This window comes from Oncorhynchus clarkii, chromosome 17 (genome assembly GCF_045791955.1).
Source record: "Oncorhynchus clarkii lewisi isolate Uvic-CL-2024 chromosome 17, UVic_Ocla_1.0, whole genome shotgun sequence".
Taxonomy (NCBI): Eukaryota; Metazoa; Chordata; class Actinopteri; order Salmoniformes; family Salmonidae; genus Oncorhynchus; species Oncorhynchus clarkii.
The window spans coordinates 32,616,367-32,638,465 of NC_092163.1; the positions used below are offsets into that span (position 1 = coordinate 32,616,367).

The window sequence follows — 22,099 nt, forward strand, 5'->3', positions numbered from 1 at the left end:
TTTCCAAAACTGCAAAGATATTATCTGTGAGTGCCACAGAACTGATGCTACAGGCGAAACCAAGATGAAATTTCAAATAGGAATGCCCCAGATTTTGAAGGCGCTCTGTTCCAATGTCTCCTTATATGGCTGTGAATGCGCCAGGAATGAGCTTACACTTTCTGTCGTTTCCCCAAGGTGTCTGCAGCATTGTGACGTATTTGTAGGCATATCATTGGAAGATTGACCATAAGAGGCTACATTTACCAGGTGCTCACGTGGTGTCCTCCGTCAAAATAATTGCGTAATCTCCAGCTGCGTGTATTTTTCCATTTGCTTCAGAGGAGAAACCAAACTGCCACGAATGATTTATCATGGAATAGATATGTGAAAAACACCTTGAGGGTTGATTCTATACAACGTTTGCCATGTTTCTGTCGATATTATGGAGTTAATTTGGAAAAAAGTTCGGCGTTGTAATGACTGAATTTTCAGGTTTTTTTCTTAGCCAAACGTGATGAACAAACAGTAGCGATTTCTCCTACACAAATAATATTTTTGTAAAAACTGAACATTTGCTATCTAACTGAGAGTCTCCTCATTGAAAACATCAGAAGTTCTTCAAAGGTAAATAATTTTATTTGAATGCTTTTCTTGTTTTTGTGAAAATGTTGCCTGCTGAATGCTAGGCTTAATGCTATGCTAGCTATCAATACTCTTACACAAATGCTTGTGTAGCTATGGTTGAAAAGCATATTTTGAAAATCTGAGATGACAGTGTTGTTAACAAAAGGCTAAGCTTGTGAGTGAATATATTTCTTTCATTTCATTTGCGATTTCATGAATAGTTAACATTGCGTTATGGTAATGAGCTTGAGGCTATGATTACGCTCCCGGATACGGGATTGCTCGACGCAAGAAGTTAAATACACAACAGGTAATGAATGGGATTGAACCCAGGTGTGTAGGAAGACAAGACAAAACCAATGGAAAATGAAAAATGGATCAATGATGGCTAGAAGACCGGAAACGTTGACCGCAGAGCACCGCCCGAACAAGGAGAGGCTTCGACTTCGGCAGAAGTCGTGACAGTTAACATAAACTCAGCAAAAAAAGAAACATCTTCTCACTGTCAACTGTGTTTATTTTCAGCAATCTTAACATGTGTAAATATTTGTATGAACATAACAAGATTCAACAACTGAGACATAAGCTGAACAAGTTCCACAGACATGCGACTAACAGAAATGGAATAATGTATCCCTGAACAAAGGGGGGGGGGGGGTTCAGAATCAAAAGTAACAGTCAGTATCTGGTGTGGCCACCAGCTGCATTAAGTACTGCAGTGCAACTCTTCCTCATTGACTGCACCATAATTGCCAGTTCTTGCTGTGAGATGTTACCCCACTCATCCACCAAGGCACCTGCAAATTCCCGGACATTTCCGGGGGGAATGGCCTCACCCTCCGATCCAACAGGTCCCAGACGGGCTCAATAGGATTGAGATACGGGCTCTTCGCTGGCCATGGCAGAACACTGGCATTGCTGTCTTGCAGGAAGTCACGCACAGAACGAGCAGTATGGCTGGTGGCATTGTCATGTTGGAGGGTCATGACAGGATGAGCCTGCAGGAAGGGTACCACATGAGGGAGAATGATGTCTTCCCTGTTACGCACAGCGTTGAGATTGCCTGCAATGACAACAAGCTCAGTCCGATGATGCTGTGACACACCGCCCCAGACCATGATGGACCTTTCACCTCCAAATCGATCCCGCTCCAGAGTACAGGCCTCGGTGTAACGCTCATTCCTTCGACTATAACCGCGAATCCGACCATCACCCCTGGTGAGACAAAACTGTGACTCGTCAATGAAGAGCACTTTTTGCCAGTCCTGTCTGGTCCAGCGACAGTGGGTTTGTGCCCATAGGCGATGTTGTTGCCGGTGATGTCTGGTGAGGACCTGCCTTTACAACAGGAGTACAAGCCCTCAGTCCAGCCTCTCTCAGCCTATTGCGGACAGTCTGAGCACTGATGGAGGGATTGTGCGTTCCTGGTGTAACTCGGGCAGTTGTTGTTGCCATCCTCCACCTGTCACGCAGGTGTGATTTTCGGATGTACCGATCCTGTGCAGGTGTTGTTACACGAGGCCTGCCGCTGCGAGGACGATCAGCTGTCTGTCCTGTCTCCCTGTAGCGCTGTCTTAGGCGTCTCACAGTATGGACATTGCAATTTATTGTCCTGGCCACATCTGCAGTCCTCATGCCTCCTTGCAGCATGCTTAAGGCACGTTCACACAGATGAGCAGGGACCCTGGATATCTTTCTTTACTCCCAAATATACATCAACATGTTCAGTAGGTCCAGGACTATAATAATGGGTCATTAGAATGTCCAGACAATAGATGTGACACTACAAACTGCTCCAAGTGGATATTGAGGGTGGGTAGTCTTAACCAGTGAAGATTAGGTGACAACATAAACCACCAGGGCTCTCCTCTCTCGTTATGAACCTAATTGGTTGAGGCGTTTTGAGTGACAGCTGGATAAACCACTGAAAATATCAACTTCACTTCCCTCTTTTAGGACCCAAATAGGTGAACAACAGTCAAATATGAGCATTTGATATTTAACTTGACAACAAAGACTGACTCTCTGATATCTCTACTGCACCCATTGATTGGTGATACAGTCACATACAGTGTATGTAATGGTGGTTTGGTACTGTTGAGAATGTCATCACCAGGCCTCAATTGTAGAATGTAAATATCTGTATCAAGTAAGAAGAATGTATTTAATTGGAATTGACCAAATGCACCGCATACAGTGTGAACAAAGTCAAGTATACTAACTTCATGTTGACTCTGGTAAACAGGAAGCTATAATGTCAGGAAATAAGCAGGACATTTATTAATATACTAATACAAACAAATACAACATTTGTGTGCATGGGTTTGAGAGAGAGAGAGAGAGAGAGAGAGAGAGAGAGAGAGAGAGAGAGAGAGAGAGAGAGAGAGAGAGAGAGACACAGAGAGAGAGAGAGAGAGAGAGAGAGAGAGAGAGACAGAAAGAGAGAGAGAGAGAGAGAGAGAGAGAGAGAGAGAGAGAGAGAGAGAGAGAGAGAGAGAGAGAGAGAGAGAGAGAGAGAGATGCACTGGAGTCTACTGTATGTGTTACAGCATGTTGTCATGGTTAAAACTCTTTCTCACAAACCCAGTTGATTATGCTGTCACATGACAAGTCATTCCATGCCTTCAGAGGACTCTGATCTTTGGGTATCTCAGCACAGTCCTCGTCCCCATTAGGACCTGTATTATCAGGCTGTTTGGCATACCAGTACCTTCAGGGTTAAAACAGTCAGATATCATGGTTAATACCTGTACCTACAGGGTTAAACACAGTCAGATATCATGGTTAATACCAGTACCTACAGGGTTAACAACAGTCAGATATCATGGTTAATACCAGTACCTACAGGGTTAAAAACAGTCAGATATCATGGTTAATACCAGTACCTACAGGGTTAAAAACAGTCAGATATCATGGTTAATACCAGTACCTACAGGGTTAAAAACTATAAGACATCACAGTTCATCTTACAGTAACTTTGTTGATTGCTGCCATCAGTGACAATAACCTGTATAGAACATTTTTGAATGGAGCCTTATTGACAGATTAGTTATCATCTCTCACCTTGTGGTCAGTAGGGTGCCGTCCACCCATTTCCAGGTCCCCTCAATAACAGAGTCAGTCAGACCAATGTCTGTTGTTGAGAAAGATAAATATATACAGTAAATATATTTATCCACAGTATATGCATGATAATCTCTCTCTCTCTCTCTCTCTCTCTCTCTCTCTCTATCTAATCACCAGGTCTGCTCTCCTTCCAGGTTTTATTCTCAGTAGACAGGAAGTACCAACTGGATTTTAATTTCTGCCAGCCTTCAGGACAGGTTTGTTCTTCAAGATGAAAACATGAATTTCTTTCAACTTATCACGCTGGATACTTAATTAAAAATTCAGACACACGATAAAGTGTGTGGGATTTATGAAAATGTATGACTGTAGGTTTACTCACTGAGATTGGTAATCCTCCCACTAAGAAAATCTCTCTGTCTGTAGCTGGTCTATAACTTTAATCAGGTTGTTGTAACTGGTCTTTATCTGGTCTCTCTCTTTAGTCAGAAGGCTGTTACTGTCCTGTAGCTGTTCTCTCTCTGTTGAGTCGTGATGATCAATGTCTCCATCTGTAAAAGGGAAAAGTTCATCAAACATGTAACTAAAACACCATTAATGAGTAAGTATGATTAAGTAGGCTACTTAAGTCTCAGTGACAACATACTAAACTTACAGTAGACAGACAGGCCTATGATCCCAGCCAGTAGGAGAACACAAAGCAACCCCAGACACACTGCAGCAACTCCAGAGGGTCTCTTCCACCACTGAACATGTACTGAATCACAAATGATTAAAGTAAGATCTTTGTTAATGTGTTTTACTGTATCATCCAGGATTAGGACAAATAACAGTATGATACTACACGTTACTCTCACCTATTTAATGTGCGTGTGCGTATGTGAGTGTGGTCAAATAGAGTAACTTATTCTTCTAACCTCAACTCTAATATACATCTGTAGCTGTGTCTTCTCCATGGACTGTCCTGTGTCTGTGTGACTTACAGTGGTTACTCAATTAAAAGTTTTGTGATTATTCCGCAGGATTTAGAGGTCATTTGTGGTTTAGTATGTTACCTTGCGTCACTGCTTCATTGCTCCAGACCACCACAAGGGGGAGTCAGAGAACTGATTATGCTTCTGGGTCCCAAGGTCTAATGTGTCTCTACCTGAATTAATGCTGTCAATGAATGGGTGGTATAAACAAATATAAACTCATAATTGTGCATTCAAAATTGTATTTCAATTAACTGAATGATGAGGATGAAGAAGGTGATTGAATGTAAAACAATAGTGTCGGAATTGCTATTTCTCTGTCCTGCACACACTCCCGAAAAAGACCCCTATTTTTTTGTTTCCACTTGGTCAGACGAAGCTGTAACTGGACAGTAGCAGTAACTGAAACTGTAGTTAGATTAGGTTTTTATTCTAAGACAAATGAAAATGTTAAATTATATTCTTAACATATATATGTGTAGGCATACTGTTTAATACAATCGATACTTGTGTACTAAAAACATGAATGTGTTTTTACAGAGCAAACAACCATGCAGACAACCATCCGTGGAGATCGGTGGACAAAGGGCTGGACAACGGGCCACACCGATAAAACACATGGTTCCCATGAAAGCGGTTGGTTTTGCTACATTCTTAAAATGTGTTTCTGTTCGCAGCATTTGTGTGTTGGAGTCACTTTTCATTCTTAATTGATCTACCATTTCTATCACAGGACACCACAATCGATGGGGGCGCAGAGCAGTACCATTCTGATCATCTGATAAAGGTGCACGTGAATCAGTATCACCCATTATTTGCAGAAACAGATACTTGTATATTTTATTTAACTAGGCAAGTCATTTAAGAACAAATTCTTATTTACAATGATGTCCTAGGAACAGTGGGTTAACTGCCTTGTTCAGGGGCTGAACAACAGATTTTTACCTTGTCAGCTCAGGGATTTGATTCAACAACCTTCCGGTTACTGGCCCAATGCTCTAACCACTAGACTACATGACGCCCCAACTGGGATGGATCCCGAGGCAAATGTGGCTCACCAGTGAACCTCCAGGTGTTCATCATTAATACTGTGACCAAGACTTATGCATCCCGAAAAAACATTCAAGACAGAGTTAATGAGTTCTTGAGGTCACTGAGAAAGTCTTGACATGGCCTGCTCTCTCTTATGTAAGGAATGAAGCATCTTTGCCATGTTTGCTATGTACTGTGGTCTATGTTTACTATGTACTGTGGGCTATGTTTACTATGTACTGTTGGCCATGTTTACTATGTACTGTGGGCTATGTTTACTATGTACTGTGGGCTATGTTTACTATGTACTGTGGGCTATGTTTACTATGTACTGTGGGCTATGTTTACTATGTACTGTTGGCCATGTTTACTATGTACTGTTGGCCATGTTTACTATGTACTGTGGGCTATGTTTACTATGTACTGTGGGCTATGTTTACTATGTACTGTGGGCTATGTTTACTATGTACTGTGGGCTATGTTTACTATGTACTGTGGGCTATGTTTACTTGTCAGACTGCACAGTAGCTTATTAAACGTGTGCATTTTGAAATAGTAAACAATAAAAGAATAATCAATAACATGTTTCTATCATGGTGTGTTTCTGGTTGATGGCCAATATTAAGTACAGTCAAATGCATTTGTGAATTAAATCACGTTATTGTTTAATTAATTAAGGCTCCTTTCTCTATTATGTGCTGGAGTTATTTTAAGAATAAAGTAGGCTAATGAAGGCAACAAATTGTTGCTTACTGAAACTCCCAATGTCATCCAACTGTTACAATTGTCATTTTGAGTTTCCGGTAAACTCTTTTTTTCCTTTCATGTGTCCAACCAATTATTATTGGGCTATTCACCATGGCAACCAGTGAAATGTATTTCTGAGTTAGGTTGGCTTGTTTTCAGAATTCACAACGAAATGCCTCCAGCTGTCCATCACCACTGTAAATATAAAGAGTGGTTATAGAGGGTGCGCGTGTATGTGTGTGTTTTTGCGAGAGAGAATCGAAACACACACAGTAACGTGTGTAAATGAGTTCCGAGAGCAGATCTGTTATCCAACGATTAGTTTCATATTAAAAACGGTTAAATGTTTCTCAAATATGCTCTCTGGTGGTCAAACTAGCTCTAACGAGCGTTAATGGCAACAATGTCTGACACTTAAATAATAAATAATGTGCCATAGAATTCTGTGTCAGCCCGCAAGTTGTGCTGCAATATGATGCAACTTTTTAAGGAAGAACCACTGTAGGAGTTGGCAAGACAGCACTAAACATACCTGGGACTCTAGCTAGTAGGAGTTGACAAGACAGCACTAAACAGACCTGGGACTCTAGCTAGGGTTGGGTTAAGTTTAGGTAAGAAGAATTGTTTAGGGGTTGGAGTGAGGTTAGAAAACAAAATTCATGCCAGCAACCTTGTGTTATGCCTTCCATTCAACACCAACTTATCACCTAGCAAGTGTATTTAACACGCACTGGGCACTGTAACCTCTGCCCACTGACCATTGAGCTATAATTGAACCAATCACATTCATTATGTCCTTGAGACAGAGCTGCCCTCAGGGCAAGATTGAATACGGAAAACTGTCCCTAACCAATCTGGATTGTTGTTTGAGGTTTAGGCTAAATCTCTATCACCTGTTCACATTCTTTTAAACCAACCCTTTGTCCATCTGCTGGTGAATAAGAGAAAAAGCATTTAGCATTTAAATAAACCGATAACCAAACCAAAAACAACATGGACGCTATCAAAAAACTATGAAGATGAAGGCACTTAAAATGCCTTTATTGTGGTCGTACGTTTAATGAAACAACATACAAAAAATGAATGTAAAAAGAAACAAGAATACAATGGAGCATATTATCTACAATATTGTATGTATACTGCATAACTTTGCTCTTCAGTAAAACATATTTGTTCATTGAACAATATATTTTAAAATGTTATAGATTGGGTTGCCAGGTGGTGGTGTCATACATGACCGATGACATCACAATGGTCTTAAAGCCAATTTGAACAATGGGTTAATGTGGAAATGTATCAGTCTTCATTGGTTATCGACATGGCTTGTTTCTGCTGGTGCAAAAAGGTATGAAATCAGGTGATTTAATCAATTAACAACTACTATAATTCTGGAGTAGTATTTTTCTCTTAAACCTAGTGGGAAGAATAAAAGTAGAATTACATTCTGATTGACAAATACGTAAAACGTGTACATGAAATGTACATGAAGTTCTGCTATTGCAAATGTCACTCAATGTAACCTGTCTATACTGTGTTATTTGAGGTTTAGGATAGATCCCTATGATTCTCCATTTAGGCCTACCTCTTCCTACTCTTATGACCCCCCTCTTCCATTGGCTGGGGATCTGGGGGGGAAAGTATTTAGCACTATCACATTTTCTTGTCAACAGAAAAAACGTCAGAAAGCAAATTCAGTTGATGTGGAGCAGAAGACAAGAAAGAAGAAGGAGAGGGGCACTTCATCCCCCTCTCCAATTCCATCTGACCGTTCTGAACGGAATGGCTCCGCTACCTCTGACCCCTCACCCTCTGACCAACTCTCCTCCCTCCATCCACCTCCCTCTCCTGTTAAATGTTCCTCTCAGCCTTGCTCTCCTGCTAAACAACCCTCTGTACCCCGGTCACCTGCCAAAAACCCTTCCCCAGTTAAATTCTCTCCAGTGGTGTCCCATCCTAGTTCTTCCTCTCCTACCAACCCTCTGGACCGTCATGGAGACACCAGTCAGGAGGGCACAACAGTCAGGTAATCCAAACATAAAGTACAGTGCCATCCTAGAGTCTCTTTGGAGAGTTGGGTTTAGTGCTACCAGACCAGGATCAGTGTTAATCAACAGTATGAGTGCTAATCTAGGATCAGGTCCTCTCTGTCCATAATAATCTGATTCATTGATCTATGATCTAAAATGCAAAACTGGTCCTAGATCCGACTCCTACTCTGAGACACTTGATAAACACAGTCCCAGAAAGTTATTTTCCTCAAACTGTAGTTTTAGCCTCTTCTGTCTACATCTAGTGGATAAAGAGAGTACTAACCTATTGGCCTGGTCTACTTGGTACACTGCATGTATATGGACAGCAGTACATGCATAACTACTCAGACTGTGTTTATAGTACAGTACCGTATTTAATAGAGAGACTGTGTAGAGTGATAATATCTCTGTGTTGGAGGCGTTAGACCTGTTTCTCTCCTTCCTCCAGACCTCTGTCTCTTCAGGAACACTCTAGTCCAATGCCCCAGAGACCAGTCTCAGCCACCAGAAGCATGACTCTTCCCAGGGCCAGCTCAGCCACCAGAAGCATGACTCTTCCCAGGGCCAGCTCAGCCACCAGAGGGTCAGAAGAGACCCAGGGGGCCAGAGGAGAACAGGGGGAACTGGTCAACATGGAACTTCTTGGGTAAACCACAACACACTGCAAATGCATTGAATATAAGTTCTTTATTGTTTAGAGATCAGTGTCTGATATACTATGGGGATAAGGCTTACTATCTAGCATGTCCGTTTTATTAGATATTTATAAACCCATCAATTATGTCAATCTTGGTCTAAAGGACATCCACTTCTTTGTGTTAAATATAATGTATCCCTTATCCCCTGCCATTATCATCACTTTATAGAGATGTGAAGGTTTATGATTAATCTCTATGTGTGTACTGATGGCTGCTTCTTCTTCACAGGTTGCCTAACATTGGCAACACTTGCTTCCTTAACGCCACCCTGCAGTGCCTCCTGGTCCTGCCTTCCTTCTCAAAGGAAATCCTGCACCAGGAACAACTCTGGAGCTCCTCCCCCTTCTCCAACCTGCTCAGGTAAGGGAAGGCTCAAAAGCAGACACTCACCCCACACACCCATTAATTGTGGTCATAAATTAAAGAAGGGACACTCTTTTCACGCCACTTCTACAGAAAGGGATTGTCGTAGCAGGTTAAGATAGCACATTCACTAATCCTAACCCTTTTCCTAACCTTAACCACTTCATATTTTGCTGTGTATTGTATTTATGGTTTATTTTCCAGTTTCTTTTTGTTTTTGGATCTTCATAACCAAGAGGAACAACAATTACACACTGATTATGATGTAGGCATTTTGTAGGCCAATTTGGAAAGTGTAGAATGACTACATAACCCATAATGCTCATTGACTGAACATTCCACCTTACCGTGGGACCAAATATCTTATGAGAATAAACAACACATTTTTGTTGTTTGGCTTCATATTCCGTCCTCAAAGATGAAATTGCATCGAATCGAATGAAACATTTCTAATGATGGGGTGCCACTAGATAAAACATATTTGTATATACTCATCTGCCTCTTCAGGCGTAAGCCAGTAGGTTGACACCATCCAGTCAGCTGCTAGCTTGCTCTCTGTCTCCCCTACAGGTGTCTGTCTGATGTGCACCGTTCGGGTCTACCTGACAGTGTGGCAAACCAGGCCTCAAAAGCAGACCTCATGTGGAAGGTCAAGTACTCCTTGTCGGGATACGATTTGAAGTATCTGGGGGACACGCAACAGGTAACTGAGGCACTACTCTCTTGTGCACGAGTGCTCTTCTTGCAATGGTTCATTTTCTCTTTTTAATTTGCTTTTATCTTGGTGTGTTTCTTTCTCTTCCTCATCATAGGACGCACACGAGTTACTTGTCAATATGCTGTGCCAGCTGAAGGAGGAGGGCATGATTCTGAAGACACTCGGGATGAACTATACCTGCCCTGTTTCCCAGCTGGAGTTCCAGCTTGTGTCGTTGCGCACATGTACCAGGTAAGAGATCCCATTGGTTGTAATGTATCTACTGAGAACAGGATCTTTCTATATATATATATATATATATATATATATACAGTATATATTAATATTACAAAACACATGGCATAACAGAAACATTGTAGAGACCTGAAACAGAAACAGACTTGATGCATTTTTCTTCTCTTTGTCCTGCTTCTGAAGCTGTGGGCGCGAGTCGTCCACCAGAGAGGACTACAACCACCTCTCATTGGACATCAGCCCTGAGCGCACCTTGCTGAACAGCCTAGCACTCACTTTCAAAGTCAGCACTTAGGGCTCAGCCCTGCATGTAGAGACTAACACCCAGGGCAAGCTGCCCACTGCCTCAGAATACACTATCTTATTATTGTAGTGGTATCATTCATTATGTAATGCTTTTGTTTCTAACCAGAGTGAACAGGTTGAATTCACATGTGAGGGCTGTAAAGGCCTCCACGCCTCAAAGGTGGAGCAGTTCCACACACTGCCTCTGTGAGTTGTCCCTTTATAACCTCTCATAGTACTAGCAGTGTTTAATGTCCTGAGCCTTTAGGAGTAGTTACCTTCCTGAGCAGGTTGTAGGACTTAGAGGTGAGCACCGCCAAACAAATTTCACTCATCTGTTATTTTGTTGACTGGTTTCATTGTCTGTCTGTTCATCTCTCTTCCTCTCTGTTTCTGGGCAGTGTGCTGGTTCTGCATCTGAAGAGGTTTGGAGGACCTGGGGGGTTGGAGAAGCTGGAGGCTCCTCTTTTGTTTCCTTCGGAGCTGAGGCTCTCCACCCTCTGTGGGGACATGGTGCCACACCTGCACAGTGCCAGCCCACAGGCCCTCACCAACCAGGCCCCCAGCATCCAGGGGTCCATCCCCCAGACCCTCGCCAGCCAAGTCTCCAGACCACCTGGAGAGGCCAAAGACAGCGCCCTCTGCAGTTCAGGTAGGTCATGGCACCATAACACTATTCTTGCTCCAACACCACACAAACCACCCACTCCCAAAACGGTCCTGCTGACAGAGAATCTGGAAGCTGCAATTTAAAATTCTTTTAAATCTTTAGTGATGTATGGGAGCTGTTTTAGTCCAGAGCAATTCAGACAAGTGACCACGTTATCACAGCTCCTTATATGTATATTTGATCCCTCAGATTCAAATGAGCAGGAACCAAGGAAAGTGCTGCTGACAGCCTCAGTGGTGAGGAGAGAGAGAGAGAGAGAGAGAGAGAGAGAGAGAGAGAGAAACCAGTGAAAAATAAGTTATGACAGAACACTGAGATAGTTATGAAGAGTACACGATGTAGTAGACCTGTAGTAGACTAGTACTGTAGTAGACTGTAGACAGTGTGGTGGACTGTAGAGGAAATGAGAATCCTATGATCACATGTGTTTTCTTACAGAAGCCAGTACAGTCAGTGAATGGTTACTACCAGCTCACTGGCGTAGTCTCTCATTTGGGAGGCTCCGCAAACTCCGGTAAGTAAATACCATCAAACACACACATGCAGATGCACAATACATATGACATCAGCTGAATTCCAAATCACTCCCTTCTCCTTGGCTCTCAATTTGCATGTTCACGTGTGCCTCTGCCGTATACACAAGCATCCCAAAGCTGAGGGAGTGAAAATTATCGAGGGTGAAGGCCAGGGATCATCAACTAGATTCAGCCTCGGGTCCATTTTCTTTCTTAGCCAGATGGGAAGGGGTGTGGAACAAAATTACAAATAATTTGTAGACTGCAAATATACCGTAGGAAGGCCAAATAGATATAATATTTGACTCATTTCAAACCTTGCTTAAATTTGTGTACAGCCACATATATCTCTTTATTGTGCGTGGGAATACTTTGAAACAGATTTCCAAAATGAAAATCACTTTTGTGTGTTTTTACAGTCTTTTAACAATTACCTTTTATTTGGTCAGAAAACATAGGGGGCCAAATAAAATCATCCTTGGGCCAAATTTGTTCCTTGGGCCGCCATTTGTGGAACCCTGTTTTAGGGGATAATTAGACCCTCCAACAGCCATTTCGGCCAAGATAGCAAGGCTGCAGGCTTCAGAGTGAAGTGTCATCCCAACAAGCACTGCAATATGTTTAGAGTTTGCTCAATTTAATTCAAAAGAATGGAGAGGCATGCCTAATTTAATGTCATGTGTATTTGTTTATCTCTGATTTCAAAACTTGACACATGTAACAGATAAAATACCTCCCAAATGAACTGTTTAACTGTTACGAAACACTCTATTACCCACAATAGCCAGACCCTTGACCTCTAGTCTGTCTTCCTTGTTCCACAGGGCACTACATTAGTGACATATTGCATGCCAGTGGAAACTGGTTCTGCTGTAACGACAGCCAGGTGTCAATGTCCAATGAAGCCACTGTGCTGAGGACCAGAGCCCGGAGTGCCTACATGCTCTTCTATATGTTCAGGTACTGCTTACTCTCGCCATCTATATTCTTGTGTTGCTATTTATGTGTACGGTTCCTTTCACCCTACAGGGCAATAGAGCGGGAGGCCCCAGCACACAGGGCCTAACAGGGCCACCAGCATCAGCCCCAGCCTAAACAGGGGCAGCACCTGGACCAGCCTCCAAACACTCAGACCTGTCTCAACAGGGGTGGTACCAGGCCCAGCCTCAAAACCCCCAGCCCAGCATCAACACTCACACACCTGCCTCGAAAGGGGTAGCACTTGGCCCAACATCAACAACCCCGAGCCCAGCCACAACAGGGGCAGCACTGGGCCCAACATCAACACACCCAGCCCAGCCTCAACATGGGAAGAACCAGGCCCAGTCTCAACATGGGCAGAACAAGACCCAGCCCCAACACCCTCAAACTTGCCTCAATGACGTGATTGAGATGCTTAATATCAACGATGTTTACAATGACGCCACACCCTTACTGTACCATTGTGACCTGTCACTATTAAAGGTGGTGTGACGTGACATACTGTCTTTTCTTATCTCACGTACACTCCCTTACGTATTTATTTGGACAGTGAAGCTACAACTTTTCATTTGGCTCTATACGCCAGCGTTTTGGATTGGAGATCAAATGTTTCATACAGTGCCTTGCGAAAGTATTCGGCCCCCTTGAACTTTGCGACCTTTTGCCACATTTCAGGCTTCAAACATAAAGATATAAAACTGTATTTTTTTGTGAAGAATCAACAACAAGTGGGACACAATCATGACGTGGAACGACATTTATTGGATATTTCAAACTTTTTTAACAAATCAAAAACTGAAAAATTGGGCGTGCAAAATTATTCAGCCCCCTTAAGTTAATACTTTGTAGCGCCACCTTTTGCTGCGATTACAGCTGTAAGTCGCTTGGGGTATGTCTCTATCAGTTTTGCACATCGAGAGACTGACATTTTTTCCCATTCCTCCTTGCAAAACAGCTTAAGCTCAGTGAGGTTGGATGGAGAGCATTTGTGAACAGCAGTTTTCAGTTCTTTCCACAGATTCTCGATTGGATTCAGGTCTGGACTTTGACTTGGCCATTCTAACACCTGGATATGTTTATTTTTGAACCATTCCATTGTAGATTTTGCTTTATGTTTTGGATCATTGTCTTGTTGGAAGACAAATCTCCGTCCCAGTCTCAGGTCTTTTGCAGACTCCATCAGGTTTTCTTCCAGAATGGTCCTGTATTTGGCTCCATCCATCTTCCCATCAATTTTAACCATCTTCCCTGTCCCTGCTGAAGAAAAGCAGGCCCAAACCATGATGCTGCCACCACCATGTTTGACAGTGGGGATGGTGTGTTCAGGGTGATGAGCTGTGTTGCATTGTTGCCAAAAAGTTCAATTTTGGTTTCATCTGACCAGAGCACCTTCTTCCACATGTTTGGTGTGTCTCCCAGGTGGCTTGTGGCAAACTTTAAACGACATCTTTAAGAAATGGCTTTCTTCTTGCCACTCTTCCATAAAGGCCAGATTTGTGCAATATACGACTGATTGTTGTCCTATGGACAGAGTCTCCCACCTCAGCTGTAGATCTCTGCAGTTCATCCAGAGTGATCATGGGCCTCTTGGCTGCATCTCTGATCAGTCTTCTCCTTGTATGAGCTGAAAGTTTAGAGGGACGGCCAGGTCTTGGTAGATTTGCAGTGGTCTGATACTCCTTCCATTTCAATATTATCGCTTGCACAGTGCTCCTTGGGATGTTTAAAGCTTGGGAAATCTTTTTGTATCCAAATCCGGCTTTAAACTTCTTCACAACAGTATCTCGGACCTGCCTGGTGTGTTCCTTGTTCTTCATGATGCTCTCTGCGCTTTTAACGGACCTCTGAGACTATCACAGTGCAGGTGCATTTATACGGAGACTTGATTACACACAGGTGGATTGTATTTATCATCATTAGTCATTTAGGTCAACATTGGATCATTCAGAGATCCTCACTGAACTTCTGGAGAGAGTTTGCTGCACTGAAAGTAAAGGGGCTGAATAATTTTGCACGCCCAATTTTTCAGTTTTTGATTTGTTAAAAAAGTTTGAAATATCCAATAAATGTCGTTCCACTTCATGATTGTGTCCCACTTGTTGTTGATTCTTCACAAAAAAAATACAGTTTTATATCTTTATGTTTGAAGCCTGAAATGTGGCAAAAGGTCGCAAAGTTCAAGGGGGCCGAATACTTTCGCAAGGCACTGTATATCCTGACTGAGTTTACAGCACCCCCAGCCTTCAAATGGAGAACACATTATGGATCTCACTCTGTGACTGGTGGTGTGGGGGGAAGTTGCCCCTAGACGCTGATCTTTGATCGGATTTGCATTTCCACCACAAATGGTTAAGGTCAGGATTGGGGGAGAAAGACCTGATCCTAGATCTGAACCTAGGGGAATCTTCAGGGATCTTACTAACCTGTGCTGTCTGTGAAGAGTTACTCAGAATGAAAAAGCAGAAGTTCTGAAAATATCCATATTTTCAGTTTGACAGATTTAAGAGAAAAGAAAAAAGAATTTCACAAATTCACGTTTTATGACAAAAAGTTCATATTTCCACCCTGTCTTTCAGTACAACATCACATATACATACTGGTTACATCTAATGACACAACTCTCTCTGCACTGACTCCACTGTTCAACATGACTTCTACCTACATGAACTATTATACAACTCTACAGCTCTACTCTATTCCACAGGAGGAGAGAAAGCATCACACAGATCATTAGATACAGGGACAGAGTCAAAGGTGGCCCTCTGGTGGACGTAGTGTTGGTGACAGAGACCTGGGTGGATGTAGTACTAACTACATGTACAGCTGTAGTGTTGGTGACAGAGACCTGGGTGGATGTAGTACTAACTACAGGTACAGCTGTAGTGTTGGTGTCAGAGACCTGGGTCGATGTAGTACTAACTACAGGTACAGCTGTAGTGTTGGTGACAGAGACCTGGGTGGATGTAGTACTAAATACATGTACAGCTGTAGTGTTGGTGACAGAGACCTGGGTGGATGTAGTACTAACTACAGGTACAGCTGTAGTGTTGGTGACAGAGACCTGGGTGGATGTAGTACTAACTACAGGTACAGCTGTAGTGTTGGTGACAGAGACCTGGGTGGATGTAGTACTAACTACAGGTACAGCTGTAGTGTTGGTGACAGAGACCTGGGTGGATGTAGTACTAACTACAGGTACAGCTGTAGTGTTGGTGACAGAGACCTGGGTGGATGTAGTACTAACTACAGGTACAGCTGTAGTGTTGGTGACAGAGACCTGGGTGGATGTAGTACTAACTACAGGTACAGCTGTAGTGTTGGTGTCAGAGACCTGGGTCGATGTAGTACTAACTACAGGTACAGCTGTAGTGTTGGTGACAGAGACCTGGGTGGATGTAGTACTAAATACATGTACAGCTGTAGTGTTGGTGACAGAGACCTGGGTGGATGTAGTACTAACTACAGGTACAGCTGTAGTGTTGGTGACAGAGACCTGGGTGGATGTAGTACTAACTACAGGTACAGCTGTAGTGTTGGTGACAGAGACCTGGGTGGATGTAGTACTAACTACAGGTACAGCTGTAGTGTTGGTTATAGAGACCTGGGCCCGGTTTCCCAATAGCATTTTAAGGCTAAATTCATCTGAGAACAGTAGGATCCAATGGTTGAAACGATGGACTTAGACTTAAGATGCTTTTGGGAAACCAGGCCCTGGGCTGTAGAGCTCACAACCACCCCCACAGAGTCCTTCACTAAGCCCAGACACACACCCACGTTGCCTGACCTGTCCACTACCACCAGCTCTACCTACTTTGAACAGCAGGTGAAGCTGTAGTCCAACCTGGTCACATTCTTGGACCTGGGGCCCACTGCCCTAGATGTGTTGAGGGTCCCATTGCCCTGGTATAGGCTGATGCAGATGATTCCTGTCCCTTTGACACAGTCAGTGAGGTTGGCAGAGAGCTGCCAGTTTGAGGAGCTGCATGCTAACAGACAGTCAGAGGAGACCACTGAGGTATAATAACATCAGTTTGAGGAGCTGCATGCTAACAGACAGTCAGAGGAAACCACTGAGGTACAATAACAATAGTTTGAGGAGCTGCATGCTAACAGACAGTCAGAGGAGACCACTGAGGTATAATAACAACAGTTTGAGGAGCTGCATGCTAACAGACAGTCAGAGGAGACCACTGAGGTATAATAACAACAGTTTGAGGAGCTGCATGCTAACAGACAGTCAGAGGAGACCACTGAGGTATAATAACAACAGTTTGAGGAGCTGCATGCTAACAGACAGTCAGAGGAGACCACTGAGGTGTAATACCAACAGTTTGAGGAGCTGCATGCTAACGGACAGTCAGGGGAGACCACTGAGATATAATAACAACAGTTTGAGGAGCTGCATGCTAACAGACAGTCAGAGGAGACCACTGAGGTATAATAACAACAGTTTGAGGAGCTGCATGTTAACGGGCAGTCAGAGGAGACCACTGAGATATAATAACAACAGTTTGAGGAGCTGCATGCTAACAGACAGTCAGAGGAGACCACTGAGATATAATAAGAATAGTTTTAGGAGCTGCATGTTAACGGGCAGTCAGGGGAGACCACTGAGGTATAATAACAACAGTTTGAGGAGCTTCATGCTAACGGACAGTCAGAGGAGACCACTGAGATATAATAACAACAGTTTGAGGAGCTGCATGCTAACAGACAGTCAGAGGAGACCACTGATGTATAATAACAACAGTTTGAGGAGCTGCATGTTAACGGGCAGTCAGGGGAGACCACTGAGGTATAATAACAACAGTTTGAGGAGCTTCATGCTAACAGACAGTCAGAGGAGACCACTGAGGTATAATAACAACAGTTTGAGGAGCTGCATGCTAACAGACAGTCAGAGGAGACCACTGAGGTGTAATACCAACAGTTTGAGGAGCTGCATGCTAACGGACAGACAGGGGAGACCACTGAGATATAATAACAACAGTTTGAGGAGCTGCATGCTAACAGACAGTCAGAGGAGACCACTGAGGTATAATAACAACAGTTTGAGGAGCTGCATGTTAACGGGCAGTCAGAGGAGACCACTGAGATATAATAACAACAGTTTGAGGAGCTGCATGCTAACAGACAGTCAGAGGAGACCACTGAGATATAATAAGAATAGTTTTAGGAGCTGCATGTTAACGGGCAGTCAGGGGAGACCACTGAGGTATAATAACAACAGTTTGAGGAGCTTCATGCTAACGGACAGTCAGAGGAGACCACTGAGATATAATAACAACAGTTTGAGGAGCTGCATGCTAACAGACAGTCAGAGGAGACCACTGATGTATAATAACAACAGTTTGAGGAGCTGCATGTTAACGGGCAGTCAGGGGAGACCACTGAGGTATAATAACAACAGTTTGAGGAGCTTCATGCTAACAGACAGTCAGAGGAGACCACTGAGGTATAATAACAACAGTTTTAGGAGCTGCATGCTAACAGGCAGTCAGAGGAGACCACTGAGGTATAATAACAACAGTTTGAGGAGCTGCATGCTAACAGACAGTCAGAGGAGACCACTGAGGTATAATAACAACATTTTGAGGAGCTGCATGCTAACAGACAGTCAGAGGAGACCACTGAGGTATAATAACAACAGTTTGAGGAGCTGCATGCTAACAGACAGTCAGAGGAGACCACTGAGGTATAATAAAAACTGGAGACTGTGTCCAAGATGTTGTTGTTTTCAAGGTATTCACGTTCGCATACGCAGATTCATGGACGTCTTTTTCTGGGTTGATTCCGGTTTACACAGCCCAACATCACATGCTCACTAGCACTCAGTGGGTATAGGGGGCAGAGCGAGGCTCTCCAGAGGGTGGTACGGTCTGCCCAACTCATTTATCGGGGGCACACTGCACAGCATTTCGCTACAATGACATCTGGTAAATATGTGTATGTGACCAATACAATTTGATTTGATTTGAGCAGCAACGAGATCATTACGTCATCCAAAAACATGGCAGACATTGGATGAACATATCATGTTTTTTTTAAATCAGCCTCAGCTACAATTATTTGAACAATTCAATGGATTTTTTTGTGCACAAAGGTGATGAATAAAATGTCTTATTAGGAATTTTCTAATCTGACTTTCCCAGGTGGCCGTGTACGAAAATGTTTTTCTGAGTCGAGTATCTGATAAACTGCAGTACCGAAACAAAACTGTAGGAGCATTCAAAACCGTGCTTCTAGACCAGAATCCTGGCCCTTTGGAGGAGACTCCTGGTAGCCCACACTGGAGAGTGGTAAAATCTGTCACCTGGAGGGAGGAAGGGAGAGGGTATAGATAGTGCAAGAGAGCTTAGTCAGATAACTGACGTAGCTGATAACAACTGGTAGCTTACAGCAACCAATTATTTTTCAATCAGTGGCTGTGAGGGAGAGAGGATATGAGAAAAGGAGGCAATTTTAGAGTTTTGAAACAAGACCCTTACTTTGCTGACAACGGACAGGGTTACCTGTTCCTGACGGGGTGCTAGCGGGTGCCATGAGGCTCACCGCCCCCAGTTACCATGGAGATGTTAGCAGAGAAGGAAGAAGTGAATCTGCGATCGTTGGTGGCTTGGACGGTAAAGGTTCCTCCAGTTCTGTTGGCCGTTTCTACGGTGAAGGGGACTGAAATGGTGGAAAACTATGGATAAAATAGAGCTTAGACTCTGATGGGTTAAGTAGAGGTAGTATTGATACATGAGGCCTCAAGGCTCTGTTGGTACAGTCCTGTCTGTTGTCTCCAGTTTTTAGTCTTGGTCAAGACGTAGCACCAACCTCTCTTCCTCTGTAGCTGGTCTCTCTCTTTAGTCGGGGTGTTGTAACTGGTTTGTAGCTTGTCTCTCTTTTCAGTTAAATTGTTGTAACTGGTTTGTAGCTGGTCTCTCTCTTTAGTCAGGGTGTTGTAACTGGTTTGTAGCTGGTCTCTCACTTCAGTTAGGTTGTTGTAACTGGTCTGTAGTTGGTCTCGTTCCTCAGTAAGGGTGTTGTAACTGTCATGTAGCTGGTCTCTCTCTTCAGTTAGGTTGTTGTAACTGGTCTGATTTTAGTGTTTGCCTAGTTAAGTGTGTGTGTGTGTGTGTGTGTGTGTAATCTTATCTGAAGAAACAGCTCCATGGTGATCACAAACAGCAGAGAGGAATAGATGAGAGAGAGATGGTGTATAGTTTGGCTGGTGGAAGCATCAGAAAATAAATAAAGAGATAGAGACCCAAAAGAGTAGAGTAGTTGAGATATACTATAGACAAGATTACCCCGTACAGACATGGAATGATGACAATTGTCACAAATAACATTTCTGGATCTGTGAGAAAGGGGTGTAACAATAACCTACTGTGCTATTGCCCTCTCTCTACCTCTCTCCCTCTCTCCCTTTCTCCCTCTCTCACTCTCTCTCTCTCTCAAAGGGCTTTATTGGCATGGGAAACATATTGCCAAAGCAAGTCAAATAGATAACAAACAAAAGTGAAATAATGAATAAAAAATAAACACTATACTAACAAAAGTTTCAGAGGAATATAGACATTTCAAATGTCATATTATGGCTATGTAGAGTGTTATACCGATGTGCAAATAGTTAAAGTACAAAAGGGAAGATAAATATAAATGGGAAGGCAGGTAGCCTAGTGGTTAGAGCGTTAGGCCAGTAACCTTAAAAGTAGCTGGATCAAATCCCTGATCTGTCGTTCTGCCCCTGAATAAGGAAGTTAACCCACTCTTCTCTGGAATGCTGTCATTGATAAGGTCCTGAATGGTTAGGTGATGGTTAGGTGATGATTCCAGCTAGTGGTTAAAGTGAGAGATGAACTCACCATAGAGGTAGTACAGACTTGTCTATGAGCTCTTTCTCAATTCATCCTTTCTCAATTCCTCCTCACATCCTCTCTCCTCCCCTCTTTCTCAAAAATCATTGGAGAATACAATCCTAGGGGAGGGACCTTGAACCTTCTACTCTAATAGTGTTGAGTGTGTGTTACCTGATTGCTGGTCTCCTGGTCCATTATTAGGAGCAGTGTCTGCTGTCTCTTCTCTCTTGGTGCTGGTCTCACCATCTCTCAGGTTGTCTGCATTGATGTAGATATCCACAATCCTCTCCTCCATCTCACCTCTGTCAAACTTGACCTTTGTGTTAATATCTAGTTCAGCATAGATGACCTTCAACATCTGTTATGTATTGATTGTAACGGCTGCTGTTCATCGATAATGATTAACTGTTTATAATTACGTGATTAAATGAATCAGGTAATTATTAACTCAGCAACCTGGGGCACCATGGGAAAGTTTTGTTTTATTGAGTTTCTTTTTCACAAATTAACTCAAAGAATATCAGAATATCGATTTTACAACCGTTGCTAATTAATTAATTTCCTCGACAATCTCATCCTGAACGTCACATAATCCGGGAATCTGCACAAACCCCAGTCCCACTAAATAAGTCCGTGCCTCACCAATTTAGTTGAATATTTATTTACTAACAAGCTAAAATGATAATACAAGATACACAAACACACAGTCTATTGATTAGAACGTAGTTTAATGAAACATGTCCCTAGCTGGCCAACACAATATGACACATGTTATACAAAATGGGGATTTAAAAAGAGTGAGAAAGTGAGAGAGCACAAGTGAAAAGCACACCTAGGTACATTTGTAAACCATGCTTAGTTTAGCCCTAACCTCGCCCCGAACTGCCGCTCTCATGGGTCAGAATATAATGATCTCCGATTTGGCATCTCCTTGTGGACCGAGTTCCTCCTTCTCTGATGGCAGCACTTCTTTGGTTACCGGGTGTAACTCTCTGATTGTCCACACGATGTCAGGGTCCTTTCTCATAGTGGCCTGTTTCCTCGCCCTTGTTCTGAAAGGGAGTCTTCTGAGTATGGTCAGCCGTGTAGCGTAGGAATGAAAGGAGTGTCGACACACGATTCCTTGGAGAGTGGTAACCGGGTGGTCTTGCTTGAATTCAGAGACACAGCTACTCATCCGTAGCACAGATTTGTTAAAAGGTTCCTTTGTCTTCTTCAACCTCGTGTTGTGTTGTGGGGTTACAACTAATAGAACATTGGCTGCAGCACATGGTCACGTAGTCTGTTATGTTCATTCTTAACTCACATGTTTTATACCCTCGGGTCAGAAAGA

General features: G+C 43.0%; 1 protein-coding gene across 1 annotated transcript in view; it reads right to left on the reverse strand.

The window, feature by feature from the left end:
- LOC139369388 (uncharacterized) overlaps nucleotides 1-22,099 on the reverse strand; it is a 60,275-nt gene that overhangs the window by 33,348 nt on the left and 4,828 nt on the right. The window contains exons 7-12 of the mRNA XM_071108666.1: nucleotides 20,938-21,082; nucleotides 19,739-19,975; nucleotides 19,472-19,588; nucleotides 16,731-16,905; nucleotides 11,190-11,369; nucleotides 10,119-10,201 (exon numbers count right to left, since the gene is read on the reverse strand). Coding sequence (XP_070964767.1) covers nucleotides 10,119-10,201; nucleotides 11,190-11,369; nucleotides 16,731-16,905; nucleotides 19,472-19,588; nucleotides 19,739-19,975; nucleotides 20,938-21,082 — 937 coding nt within the window. The remainder of the gene's footprint in view (nucleotides 1-10,118; nucleotides 10,202-11,189; nucleotides 11,370-16,730; nucleotides 16,906-19,471; nucleotides 19,589-19,738; nucleotides 19,976-20,937; nucleotides 21,083-22,099) is intronic.